Below are 15,000 nucleotides of genomic sequence, written 5' to 3'. Positions count from 1 at the left end.
AACGGCCTATTGGAATTAAAACAGCAATTTAAATGGCAATTTATTGCAGAAATGAAAAGGACAGACTGTCAAACGAGGAATAGATGAAAGCCATTGCATGATCAAAATAGTCTCGGTTTGATTCAGACGCCGGGGAGAAAAAATTGGTTTCCAGACGGGATTTAAAAGTGTCCATGGAAGGAGCGGACTTCTATTGCTTCTATTCTTATAAAAAGGCAGACTATTCTTAAGCTTAGGGGCGGTAGCAGCAAAGGCAGGAACAGCCTTTAGAAGCGGTAATCATAAGGTTATCGGATATATACGACGGTGTCAAGCTATTCCCAGTGTGATGAGCCCAACCTTGCCTCATGCTGCTGAGCCACAGCATGTCTGAAGTACGAAGGGACATTTTCTGTGAAGACAGCCATTGATAATAGAAAGAATGCTTGGTCCTTAAATGTCGAAGACTTCTTTATGAGGGTGGTACAATGCAGATAGTACAATCCGCCCGATATATCTCCATCAAATTCTCTTACATAATGGAACCATCCATCCAATACATTTCCCTCATCTGCTCCAACATAATGGTACAATCCATCAGATACATCCACCTCACCCACTCTGACCTAATAGTACAATCCATCCCATATATCTCCCTCTCCCTCACTGTTCAAACATAATGGTCCTCCAGCCCCTTTCCCTCAATCCACCACTTCAGCTTAACAATATAGCCCAGCGTATTACTCTCTCGCTCTGCAATAGGCTGATGATATGTAAACAAGTTACACATTGACACGCTAGATAGCGTAAATAAAGTCAGAATTGTTTTCCAGTACAGATCAGCTAAGAGAAGGGCCATCCTGGACAAAGTTAGAAGCTATAAGATATGGGGACGACAGGCTCATTGGGACATGCTGTGCAATGTGACCGCTCATGCCCAAGGTTGCTTGTTTGGAATAACAGCCGCTTGGGCCCACAGGATGGCTCTATGCCTCAGCAGCCAACATGGCGTCTTTACCTCCCTCGGAATGTTCTCATTGGCTCTCTCCACTGCATACATTCTGTAAAGGTCCAAACCTTAACGCGTCTACTCTTTAGCATCAGCTTCTCCTCTCTCTCTCTCTCTCTCTCTCTCTCTCTCTCTCTCACTCTGTATCCCACTCTCTCTCTCTCTCTCTCTCCCTCTCTCTCTCCCCCTCCCTCTCTCACTCTGACACTCTATGCTCTGAATACAATAACTTTCTTTCCCTCTGCATATTTCTGTTTGACAGAGGCTATTATTTATTATAGTTGTCACTTAGAAAGCAAAGTGATGCACACACACAGACACACACACGCATGTCTGTTAATGCACAATGTACGTATCACAGCTAGTCTTCCTGTCTCCCACAGTGTCAAACACAACAGCAACAACAACACATGCAGTGTTATGTTTATGTGTAGTGTGTGTGTTTGTGTGCATGCATTATGCCATACATATACATACATACATACATAATATATCTGCATTATTCTCATTGTGTGCTTCATGCAGCATGCTTGTTCATCAACCAGTCTAAAATCACTTGCTCTCTCTCGCGCTCTCTCTCGCTCTCTGTCTTTCTCTCTCTCTCCCTATCTCTCTCTCTCTCCCTCTCTCTCTCTCTCTCTCTCTCTCTCTCTCTCTCTCCCTCTCTTTCCTCATCACTCTCTCTCTCTTTTCAGTCCAATCTGTTAACATTTCAGAACACGGTAAATTGATGACACAGTACCCAACAGGACACGGTGTGTGTGTGTGTGTGTGTGTGTGTGTGTGTGTGTGTGTGTGTGTGTGTGTGTGTGTGTGTGTGTGTGTGTGTGTATGTGTGTGAGTGTGTGTGTGTGTGTGTGTGTGTGTGTGTGTGTGTGTGTGTGTGTGTGTGTGTTGAGTGTGCGTGTGGACATGACAGCAAACTGCCAGCACGGGCTGTCAGCATTCGTCACGGCGACCACTGAGGTCATTATCAACATAACAGGTTGTATAAATACTGGAGCATACACTAGTGTGTCCATGATATAATCTATTCGTAAGGTGTAGAGGAATAGCTGGTGTATACAATACACAGAAAACCAGATCTGTCAAATAAAGGGAGAAATTGTTGAGAGCTGATGATTGTTGGATTCAAGCCAACATCCGACATTCAAATTTAAATCTCACGATGGACATAAAGCATCTTCAACACCAGCCTGGGCCCCATGTATATAAATATACATATATACACACAGATATATATTTATATTTATATAGGCATGACATTTTCCACAGTAGGGTAGATGAGGTCCTATCTAGTAATCAGCCATTAGGGATCCAGACCTTCAGGTGGGAGCGCCCTCCATTATGGACCCCCCCGCTGGTGCCCATATGTCAAAGTGTTCATTATCTAGCTGTGGATCTGGAGCCAAAGCCACAAATGCAGGGATATAATATGCACACACACACACACACACACACACACACACACACACACACACACACACAGGTACACACACACACACAAACACACTCTTTCCATCTCGCTTCTCTAATGAGTCATTACAGCTGCACCACTTATCCCCTTCTGGTTAGCCAAATCGGCAGGTTGTCGTCGTTCATTTGCCCCCCTTTCTACCTTCCATTTCATTCCATCATAGATCGTATGTCATCTTTGTGATTGCTAGATCCTCGAGATCCTCAAAACGTCCTGGACGACGGGTCGTGTGGAAGGTTCTGCCGTACACCGGGAGCTCTTCCCGTTTCTCTGATCCACTCAGAGCTCACACGGTACAGAAGACCGTAGGACACGACGTCCATAAACTGTCTGACACTCACTCAGAATACACAATGTAAATGATCGATAACACACACAGACACACAGACACAGACACACAGACACTGTATCCCCCCCACCGCCCCCGGATAATGGCTGGCCCCCTGGTACCTCTTGGTATTTCCCGGGGGAGAAATCACTGCTATGTAAAATAACAGCACTACTACTATTACTGACAGCAGGCTTAGAGTGATAAACACACACGCTCTCCATTCCTATCTCTCTCACACAAACACAACATCACTCACAAGTACACACTCTCTCACCCAAGTGCACACAGAGACCCACGCATGCATTTAAAACACAACAAAATCCATACAAACACACACACACAAACACATGCATGTTCACTGTGATGGATGACTGAGACAGAGAAACAGAGAAACAGAGAGAGAGAGGGAGAGAGAGAGAGAGAGAGAGAGAGAGAGAGAGAGAGAGAGAAAGAGAGGGAGAGAGAGAGAAACAGAGAGAGAGAGAGAGAGAGAGAGAGAGAGAGAGAGAGAGAGAGAGCGCCCTAGTGAGAGCGAGAGTGTGACAGCTAGAGAGTGCTCGAGACAGACAGAGACAGAGCGATAGAGCAAGAGAGAGAGCGAAAGGGAGTTATATTAAGTGAGCTAAGGCAAACAAACCATGTCTTTCTAAGGATGCTTTGCACACTGACACACACACATACACACACCTACACCCCCCCACACACACACACACACACACACACACACACACACAGTCAAGCAGATGGAGTCTTTAATTTATGATCAGTCATCTTTGAAACGCTTTTGTTTGCAGTGCTGATCCAGCAAAGCCAACCCTGTCACAGACGGAGGAAGTAGCTGTCGGAAGGAAAGTTAACTAAATACTTTCTTATTTATTAATTTAATTTGAGGCGACACTGGTGTGCAAGTCGGTACCAAATTAAGGTCACCTATCTCTTCAGAGCCCCACCCCTGTGAGCCCTCCGTGGCCAGACCAGCCGAGCACACCAAATTATTCAACGTCAGCAGGGTGAAAAAAAAGGAAACATGCTGCACATGATGGCAGCTATAAACAGCACTGGAAAAGAGAAAAACGAAAAAAAAACTTGAGCTTGCACTTCAGAAAGTTTTCAACCTCAACGGCAAGGCTTTTTAAGTTCTATATTCGACCAAAGGAAAGGGCGTCAGGGGCACACCAGGAAGACTGAGATGAACCATACATCTAGTGATAGAGTATGGGCCTAATAACCTTCAAATGAGTACAGGGGGATCCACGTCTCTATACGTAAAGACTATTTCACTGATTGGCAATCAGCGAAATCATGTACCGCCTTCAGCTAAACCGCATCAGCCTCTCCTGGATCAATCAACATATCAGAGGGAAGGAGAGGGGAGGGGTAGAAAGAAGAGGGGGGGAAAGCAGAGGAGAGGAGATGGGAGTAGAGGGGAGGAGAAGAGAGGAGGGGAGAAGAGAGGAGAGAAGGGAGGAGATGAGAGAGGGGAGGAGAAAAGAGGAGGGGAGAAGAGAGGAGAGGGGAGGAGTGGGGAGGAGAGGAGAAATGAAGGGAGGAGAGGAGAGGAGAGAGTATAGAGGAACATGGAAGACTGTTGTATTATTAACCAGACCAAGCTGTCCTGAAGTGCATGAAAACCCATTAGGAATTCTGTCGCTCCTACCACTTCTCCTCCTCTATTTCTGAATTCCCCCTAAAGAGAGAGACATGACTCACACTATACTCTCTTTCCTTTGCTTAAGAGAGAGAGAGAGCGAGAGAGAGAGAGCAGAAAAAAGGCAGACACAAGCAAGACTCTGTCAAACCTAGTCTCATAGAGAGGCAGTCACATGGTGAACCAGATCAGATATTTTCACAAACCATGTCGCGCAATAATCTCTCAGCTGTCTAGATGGCGGTGTCATTTTTTTTTACAAATCGTACCTACAGCTCCTTTTAATTGCTGTTCCATGACCATAGCATCTCTATCTTAACAGATTTGTTTAGATATTCCCAAATGCATTTTATTCCGGAATTTCTCAGCCTATTTTTGATTTCAAAGGGGCTCTGGACAAATTGGACCTCCAGCCAATCAGAGCAAGGAAACGGCTGGCACGTCAGCGGCGGCCATCCTGGTTGTTTATGAAAAATTCCCCCACAGCACCGGCTCTTCTCCTACAGTCGTCGTGTTAAACCCGCCCCATGTTAGATAAACAGCTGTGATTGGCCCGACCCAGGCCAGGTCTACTGGAAATCTGTCGGAAGCCAGACAGATCTGCCAGAGCAAATAAAACATGAGCTCCCTGCAGGTTCGTCTAGTTCCCAGGCATTTTTAATGCCTTCTTTCTCTGGAGCAGTCTGAAGCGACACAGCTGCATCTTGTTTGTGTTGATTGCCGCGCCGCATTACATAATGGCTCCACCTCAGTTTCACGCGGTTAAATGGAGACATGTAAATAAATGTTAGCTTCTTCTCAGCAATCTATTAAAACTGTTTATTGTGTGGGCAATTAAGCCTGACAAACGCACCTCTTGGTGACGTGTCCTGGTGTCCATTTTAATCGGAATAGTGACAACAACATAACCTACAACTTCTTATGCTTCTATTTTGACACATTTTGTCATCCTCAAATATTTTTTAATGGGTTTTTGGTTTTATCTCCTAAGTAGTTTTTAGTGGATCATGCATAGAAAATACTTTCTGAATTTCAACCTACTCATCATAGAGGAGAGATGTTCTTCCAGCATGAATATTCATTATTTGTGACTCTTCATGACTATTCATGACTCATTGCTATTGCTCATTTTCTGCTTGTTACCCCAAAGATATATGAATAGACACACAGGCTGCCACACATACACACGCTATGAAAACACACACATACAGAAAACAGGGAGAACAATAAGGGAGAAAACGAGAGCCTACTAAATAAAAAACAAGCTTAAAGATCTACACATAGACTATCAATAGCGATGAATACATATTTATTTATATAGGTTTTATTTGAATCGGGACAGATACAAAAACATAGATAAGAGTGAAACAGCCATCTGATGTATGCATCAAAGTGTTTTTAGCTAAAGCTTATTCACGACACTTGTCCCCAGAATATTGTTCACCTAACTGTATCTACTGTAGAAGCTTTGCTTCGAAATGATGCTCACTGCATGCTGATCATGACAGAGAAACAAAGCTAAATTACCGCACACACACTCAAACACACAGACACACACACATACACACACACCCACACACACACACCTGCGTTTACAGACTCAAATTACATGAATTAGACTAGAGTTGCCCATTATTCATGTTCACAGCCATCACTCTAGCGAGATGTTAATCAGCCTTCAAATGTTCTTAATAGTTATCATTAAACCAAAGCCTTGCTCTGGCCAATACACACACACACACACACACACACACATGCACATGAATAAACAAGTGTGTGTGTGTGTGTGTGTGTGTGTGTGTGTGTGTGTGTGTGTGTGCCTGCGATTAGTGATCTCTTTCTATCAATCTATCTTTTGAGCAGATTTTAAGACAAGTTTTAGTAAATTACACTAAATGGCAATCTGTATGAGTGTATGAGTCTCCGTGTGTGCATGTGTGTGAGTCTCTGTGTGTGTATGTGTATAGGTCTCCGTCTGTATGTGTGTGAGTCTCCCTGTGTGTATGTGTGTGAGTCTCCCTGTGTGTATGTGTGTTGGTCTCATTGTGTGCATGTGTGTGAGTCTCCCTGTGTGCATGTGTGTTGGTCTCATTGTGTGCGTGTGTGTGAGTCTCCCTGTGTGTACGTGTATGCGAGCCTCTCCGTGCACCCAGCCCATGTCACAGGTCATACGTTCATATTCCTGCACAGACGTGTAATGGCGATGCCTTACCTCCACCAGGTGGGGGGTGGGGTTGAAGCCACACAGGTTGCACACTTGGCTGTGACACTGGGTGCAGGAGTTGTAGTTGGGCGGGTCTGCGCTCCCGATGTTCAGCTCTGTCTTACACAGCGGGCAGTTCACCCTGGCCTTCTGGGGCTCCGCCGGGGCCACTGGAACGGCCGCAGGCACCTGCTGCTGGGGCCCTTTCTGTTGGTGCGCCGGCAGCTTCTGCTGGCTCCCTTTCTGAAGATGCGCCGGCAGCTGTTGATGGCTCTCTTGTTGAGGATGCAGAGACTGCTGCTGCTTTGGCTGCTGTTGGAGCTTCTGGCTTGGTGCGTGAGGACCGCCCATGATGGGACCGCCCATCTGACCGGGGCCATGCATACCCCCCATCTGACTGGGGCCATGGGGGGCTCCGGCCTGCATTGGCGCGTGTGGACCCCCCATTACGGGACCCCCCATCTGACCGGTCGGCGCGTGGGGGCCGCTCATTACGGGACCCCCCATCTGACTGGTTGGTGCGTGAGGACCACCCGTCTGGGGACCCCTTATCTGACCAGTCGGTGCATGAGGACCCCCCATTACGGGACCCCCCATCTGACCAGTCGGTGCATGAGGTCCACCCATTACGGGACCCCCCATCTGACCAGTCGGTGCATGAGGTCCACCCATTACGGGACCCCCCGTCTGACCGGTCGGTGCGTGGGGGCCCCCCACGTTGGCTGGCTTGGCCCCGGGGGGCCCATGCTGCCGGTTCTCTGACGCTGCGTTGCTGAACACCACCTTGCCCCGGGCGGGGCTAGGCTGGGTGGAGGCGGCGGGCAGAGGGTCTACGTTGATCAGGGTGCTCGCCTGGTTCAGCAAAGAGGCCCCGAAGCCAAACAGCTTGGTCAGCCCATCCTGGGCGGGGGGAGGGGCCTGGCTCTGGGGCCGGTGGGCCGGGGAGGAGCCAGCGCTCCTGGTGTGCTCCTGGTACCTGGCGCCGGGCTGGTGCATCGGGGAGCCGCGACCCAGGTCGGGCTGGGAGGGGGCCTTGGCTAGCCCGACGAGTGGCACCGCTCCTGGGTGAGGGATCCGGGGACCTCCCGGCTGGTTGAGTCCACCGGTAGGACCCCCGACACTTCCTTGCACTCCCGTCACTTTCTGGGAATAAGGGTCAGACCTCATCCCCTGCTGGGCCTGCCCTGTCTGGGGCTGGGGGCCGTGGGGCCCTTGGTGTCTCTGGAGTCCTGGGGAGGCCTGAGGCTGGGCTTTAGGCCCTGCTTGAGAGGAAGGGTACGTCTGGGGGTGGGCCTGGGGCTGGGAGAAGGGTTGGGAGTGAGGCTGGGATTGAGGGTAGGGCTGGGATTGGGCCTGGGAGTAGGGCTGGGATTGGCCCTGGGAGTAGGGTTGAGATTGGCCCTGGGAGTAGGGCTGGGAGTGGCCCTGGGTGTAGGGCTGGTTTTGGCCCTGGGTGTAGGGCTGGGAGTGGCCCTGGGTGTAGGGCTGGTTTTGGCCCTGGGTGTAGGACTGGTTTTGGCCCTGGGTGTAGGGCTGGTTTTGGCCCTGGGTGTAGGGCTGGTTTTGGCCCTGGGAGTATGGCTGCGATTGGGCCTGGGAGTAGGGCTGGGTTTGGGCCTGTTGGTAGGGCTGGGATTGGCCCTGGAAGTGGGGCTGGGATTGGCCCTGGAAATGGGGCTGGGATTGAGAGTATGGCTGGGTTTGACCCTGGGATTGGGAGTAGGGCTGGGGCTGATGCTGAGATTGACCCTGGGAGTGGGGCTGGGATAAGGCCTGGGAGTAGGGCTGGGATTGGGAATAGGGCTGGGAGTGATGCTGAGACTGGGCCTGGGCGTAGGGCTGGGCCTGATGGGGAGACGGGGTCTGGGAGTAGGGCTGGGAGTAGGGCTGTGCCTGGCCGTACGGGTGAGACACCGGCGGCTGATGTGGGGGCTGACTCTGTGCCGGGGCCTTGCTCTGTGCGGCCGGCTGTAGCGGCTGAGCCTGGGCGATGGGTTTGGCCTGGTGGGAGGGAGAGTGGATCTGCTGCTGGCTCTTGGAGCGCGGTGTGGTCATGTCAATACCCAGAGCCCTTTGCATTTGACAGTTCAAACACAACCACTCTTGGACCTAGAGAGAGAGAGACGGAGAGGGGAAAGGGGGAAAAAAAGGTTTAATTGTTTTTTTCTCATTGTTGTCAAAAGCATGCAGGGCAATGGAAGGCAAGTATAATTGACAATATACATTTTTTTCAATGATGGTTGATGGGTGAAAAAATAATCAGAGGTAGGGTGAATGTCTGCTTGCGTGTGAGCGTGTGTGAGCATATGTTTTTGTGTGTTCAGTATGCTAGCAGATGGAGGTCATTCAAACCTAGCTTTCTGAACCGATGGTTCAAACCTCTCCAGAGAGATCGTTTCTGACAAATGTACTTATTGTAAGTCGCTTTGGAAAAAAAAAGTGTCTGCTAAATGCCATAAATGTATTATAAATGTAATGGAATGTAAAGTATTCCTTCTATCATGAGTCACAAGTGCGACAGAGTTGAGAGGATGCCTGGCAATGGTTATGGAAAGTAATTTCTTTTTCAATTTGAAGCAGACGATGACGAGAGAAAAAAGTTTAATTAGCCAAAGTAATAGAGAGAGGGGGGGAGAGGGGGAAAGAGATAGAGAGAGGGAAATAGGTGCAAAGAGACCAATGGGTTCATTCCCATTTTACACCACAGCCCTGTAAAAGGCATGCTTCTTGATACAAAATACACACATAAAAGCACTTCAACAAGAACATTAAAACACACACACACACCATCTTAAAGTTACGCACACTCCTCATCCCCTCTCCTCCAGGCTTTCTTTCCCCCCTTCATCCACTCCATCCCTTCTCTCTCCTTCTCTCCTTCTCGCTCTCTCTCTCTCTGTCTCTCTCCATCTCCCTCATCTCTGAGGAAGGGCATACAACTCTCTCTCTCTCTCTCTCTCTCTCTCTCTCTCTCTTTCTCACTCTATGATGGAGGACATACCTCCCTCTCTCTCTCTCTGATGTAGGACATATCTCTCTCTCTTTCGCTCTCTCTCTCTCTCTCTCTCTCTCTCTGATATGGGACATACCTCTCTCTCTCTCTCTCTCTATCTCTCTGATGTGGGACATACCGTGTGCGTGTTTGCTCTAATCGTGTCCCGCTGCTCAACATTCTGCTCAGGCAGTCCTACGGTCCTGTTTGTCCCGGGGACGCGTCACGTCACGCAGTCTACACACGTCCAGCATTCACATTAGAGACGTCTGACAGCGAGCACAAACAACTGTCAGAGCAGCCAACCAGCAGTCGTTCCAATTTCCACCACGCCCGTCCCCTTTTCCCAGAATGCAATGCTTCAACCCGGCGGAAACCTCCATCACCGATGCCGAACGAGAATGTCCCTTTAAAATAACCACCAACAGGATGGAAAGATAGTCCCTTTAGAACATCCACGAACAAGGTGGAACGACACTTCCTCTGAAAGAACCACCAACCACAGGGAACGACATTAAGAGAACCACAAACAGGATGGAAAGATAGTCCCTGTGAAATAACCCCCAGCAGGAAGGAACGACATGTCCTTTTAAAATAACCCCAAAACAAGATGGAACGATGGTCTCTTTTAAAATAACCCCAAACCGTACAAAATGCCCATGGCCGCGGAAGAAAAAGGCTGTAAAAACGAATGCGTTATATCAGTCCGGTCTCCTTAGCTTGAACAGATCCTGCCCGCTGCCGTCCGAAACTGCTCTGCTGTCTGGCGTATATCAAGCTTGACAGAATTACTGATGCTGCATTCTGTTTAGTCAGCTCCTGTAGCAATCATCTATCTTTCTCTGGCTCCCTCCATCTCTGCTCTACACCCCTCGTCCTCTTCCTCTCTCTGTCCACATCCTTCCCTCTCTTCGTCTCTCTCCCTCTCCCTCGCTCTCTCTCCCTCTCTCTCACGCGCAGTCCAACTCTCTCTCTTATCACTGGAAGATTCCCTTTGTACTCCTCCTTTTCGTCCTCCCACCATTTCTCTCGTTTTATCCTTTTGCACTTTTAATTAATTTTTCTTATCTTATCTGCTTCATTGTATAAATACATATTTGTCTTTCTCTCTCTCCCTCTCTCTCTCTCCCTACCCCCCCCCCCCCCCCCGTCTCATTCTCTCGCCCTCCCCTGTCTCTTTCCTCTCTCTCTCTCTCTCTCTGATCTCACACAGCTCCGCTCCACTTTTACCATAATTACTGCTGATAAATATAGTGGAGGGGGACGAGAGACAGAGAGAGAGAGAGAGTGAAAGAGTGAGATAGAGAGAGAGAGAGAGAGAGAGAGAGAGAGAGAGAGTGAGAGAGAGTGAGCGAGAGAGAGAGAGAGAGAGAGAGAGAGAGAGTGAGAGAGAGAGAGAGAGAGAGAGAGAGAGAGAGAGTGAGAGAGAGAGAGAGAGAGAGAGAGAGAGAGAGAGATTGGCCAAAGCAAGCTGGATTGGGGATAAAAGAGAGAGGTGTGGACAAGCAAGGAGTGTAAGAGGAAGAGGGGAAAAGAGGAGCGAGGCTGTCTATAATTAGGCGATTTTCTTCTTTTAGAATACAGAGCACATGATCTTCTCGTTCAGCACATTTCTCCACCAACATTGTTCATTGGTCTTTCACAGCAACTCGCTCGCATGCCCATAGGTTAGATACGTTAGTGAAATGAATAGATGCAAATCTTCTGCCTGCTAGAAACACACCATCTGTCTGAACACAGTCCCATATTTATCTTGGCTAGAAAAACTAAAAGGTCTTTGTCAGCAGAATGATTATTTTTCCAACTTGCCAACTTCCGCTTCTGATATAATCCAGAGAAGAAGAAACCAACAAATTTATTGGGGTTACATCATCTAAAAGCAATAAAGCTAGGCATATTCTTGTTGTCTACAAGAACATGCATAACTTTCTTGCTTTTGAAACAACATGAGTCAATTCGTATCTCTAGAACCACTCAAGTAAGGCTTGTGGTGATGTACTAATATGTATGTGTATTTTTTTATGTTAATATGTGTATTAACATAAAAAAATAAACCACTTTTTGATTATACTAATATTAGTCAAACTAACTTCTGCTTAAAAGTGGCAAATGCTCATGGCGGATGTGGCTTTTGATTACCCTGTAAATGGAGTATAATCCTGTATTTATTTTTCATGCGTACCCAGGAAGTGAATGAGAACACTAACAAGACTGTTTCATAATTTCATTCGCATGAAAAGGCATTTATAGGAGGTGCATTTGCCTAATTTGATATAGTTTATAAATAATAAGCCTATTTAACTGGCCTTATTTCATCCCAAGCTCACTTCAAATGAATACACCAAGTAGCCTTTTCCCAAGCATATGGGTGTGGATACACAACAATTTTATTACATTGTAATGAAATTGAGTAAAAATCTGTAAGGCCTTCTACGTGCCATCCATTCTCCGTGTCTGCTGAAGTCATTTAGCAGTTCCAGCTTGAAATGATGCGTCATAAATCCTATCACGTCTCATAAATATACATAGCAAAGGCAGCTTTCGCCATAGCGCTACCTAAAGAGTGTACCACACATACTGCAGCACGCAAACACTTTCACTCTGTCTCTAGTTTTTGGCCTCACCGCTGGTCAGTGATTTTGACTGCGATCAATAACCCATAATTGATGGTCCTTAATCAAAATCTACCTCAGCACTTTGATCCAATTCACTCACCTGATCTGTTTCTGAGTGTGTGTGTATGTCTTTGTGTTTGTGTGAGTGTGTGTGTGTGTCTGTGTGTGTGTGTGTGTGTGTGTGTGTGTGTGTGTGTGTGTGTGTGTGTGTGTGTGTGTGTGTGTGTCTGTGTGTGTGTCTATGTGTGTGTGTTATCCACCCATCCTAGATCAATATAAACTCTGAATTGAGAGGGAATGGACAGGCAGACATCCAGGTTTGACAGGTGTCGGATTCAATAACCATGTCACTAACAAAAATGTTCTTGATCTGATGTATTGTGAGGCTGACACCAAATACAGGGCAAACTCTTCAGAGATTGAAGTGTATTCGCCGGATTTCATTAAAAACTCTTCTTGAATTCAAAGGATAAATCCATCTGACATCCTATTATTTCCATGCTGTGATATTACCGGGGAACATGTGGTGAAGTGAAGCAGTTAGAATACACCCACTACTCCATATCCATCTGCTTAACCGCCCCTTTCAATGAACTGAGGCTGTTTGGCTCCTTGAGTCAGTACACTGTTCAATGAATAATATAGCCTTAAACGCTTTGTCATCGTAATTAAACAACGATGTACTCATCCCAGGTCCTGTTTTGCCGTTTTGTGTAGTATTTCACTTTGCTCGGTCATCAAACCGAGACATTGCTGCAATATTTACACCAGGGTTTGACAGGAGAGTGTGTCTCTGTAGAATCACTCATCAGCTTCAGATATTAGTCAAATTCCCATTTGACAACGTCCAGGGGTCCTGTGTCAGAATCACTTCTTATTACATTTTGCAATGCTTCTATGTTGAGAAATCAGTCATTTAGTGAGCGGATGCGCACATTTTTGCCGGGCCAGCAGCTTCGTTAACACTGAATGCACCTCAACTCTGGCTGCAATCTGGGCAGCTGGCTGCACAGATCTGGCCGATGCATCTAGGTTTAAACATTCTATTCTCAGCCAGAGCTTCATACCGAGTTTTTTACTAAAGTATTGGCTCCAACTCTGTAGCCCCCCCCCCGGCCTTTAGGATCAAAATCTAGCACCGAAAAACGATGATTCATTTATTAAATTTATAAATGTACAATTTACACGAATGTTCTCTCCTGATATTAGGAGGGGTTAACGAAACGCATTCTGGGTAACGTAGGGAAATAGCACACTGGAGCAGATCGTGGGAAGCCTGAAGGGACAGCCAGTGAAAAATTGCAAATATTGATAAAGAACAATATTACACGTTGCAGAAGAATAGGACCTGTGGTGCTTTATACATCCCCAATGGATAGATATTGATGTCAATGTGTTTCAGGCTGTATTATTGATTTCTCTGGGATGGTTCTCCATGGTTAAGGCACTATTTATTTGTTAGAATAAGTGTTAAATATCCCTATAATGCGACAGCAAACCATGAGTATTTGGCCAGTCAGAATGGTCTGCCAGACCGTCCACTCTGCAGTCAACAAAAAAAAAGATATCCCGTTCCCACTTTATCCAATCAGGAGAGAGTACTCGCAGTAGGAATTCAGCGTTGACTAACAATGGCGGAACAGATGAAGCTAATGATTTAAGCACTGCCAGGAATGGCTTACGCAACAAAACAAGGGGACATCGGCTGAAGTAAAGTACAAGGAAAAAAGATGGCATGAAAGAGAGAGAGGAGTCATGCAAGACCTGCATTTATGGTGATATTGGGAGGAGGAAGGGGAGCACGTACTGCAAAATAGACAGGAAATAAGCAGAACATCGCCTGCAGCGCATTTAAAGCAGCAGGGTTTGAATTGAGTGGCATCTAGTGGAACAGACTTGGCAGAAGTGAAATAAGATATTCATAAGTATATTTTATTTGTGTATTATATAATTCCATGAAAAATAAGAATTTCCCAGAACGGAGCAACATATTTTTTTTGATCACATACTCTATCTTACTTGCAAGCCAAGACCTGTGGTTCTACAGACTAAATAACTAAAAACAATTGATAAATCAATCAAGGAATCCCATCACTTGCACTATACTGCACCTTTAAATACACTGTTTGACAAATTATGTTTATGCTGTCACTTTCTGTTTGTGCTAACGGCACACTCGCACTAACTATCCATCTATATGCCCGGTTTGTCTGAAAGCCAGTCTCAATCTGTCTGCTCTGTCCTCTTGTTCCTCCCTCTTCTCATCTCTCCATCGTTCTGTCTCTGTGTCTGTCTGTCTGTCGGTCTGTTTTTCTGTACGTCTATGGGCCCTCATACAGAGTTCCAGCCGAAGATATTAATCATTTAAAGCAGCTCATTAGAAAATCCCTGCTCTTGAACCACCGTTTGCAGCTGTGCTGACTTGCAGCTGTGCATGTGTGCAGGAGAGCGCGAGCGAGAGAGGCAAAGAGAGGGGGAGAGAGAAGGAGGGAGAGAGAGAGAGAGGGAGAGAGAGGGAGAGAGAGAGAGAGAAAGAGAGAGAGAGAGAGGGAGAGAGAGGGAGGGAGAGAGGGAGAGAGAGAGAAAGAGAGAGAGTGGGAGGGAGAGAGGGAGAGAGAGAGAGAGAGAAATATATGCAGTGAAGTCAGTTGAGCATCAAGTAATAGTTAAGTTAGTAGTTACATTTTACTTTTTTATATCGTCGGTTTTGTGTTTTGTCTGTGTGTGCATGCGTGTGTGGAGATAT

The 15,000-nt window shown here is 46.8% G+C and overlaps 1 protein-coding gene across 1 annotated transcript in view; it reads right to left on the bottom strand.

Moving 5' to 3' along the window:
* Window positions 1-15,000, bottom strand: part of bsna (bassoon presynaptic cytomatrix protein a) — a gene marked incomplete at its 3' end in the record, with an annotated part of 60,257 nt that overhangs the window by 32,762 nt on the left and 12,495 nt on the right. Inside the window, exons 2-3 of the mRNA XM_079738728.1 lie at window positions 7,323-8,756; window positions 6,657-7,109 (exon numbers count right to left, since the gene is read on the bottom strand). Coding sequence (XP_079594854.1) covers window positions 6,657-7,109; window positions 7,323-8,756 — 1,887 coding nt within the window. The remainder of the gene's footprint in view (window positions 1-6,656; window positions 7,110-7,322; window positions 8,757-15,000) is intronic.

Source organism: Pollachius pollachius (genome assembly GCF_949987615.1).
Source record: "Pollachius pollachius genome assembly, chromosome: 6".
In the NCBI taxonomy this organism is placed as follows: domain Eukaryota; kingdom Metazoa; phylum Chordata; class Actinopteri; order Gadiformes; family Gadidae; genus Pollachius; species Pollachius pollachius.
The sequence above is the reverse complement of the archived record's forward strand: the minus strand, read 5'-3'. Positions and strand labels throughout refer to the sequence as shown.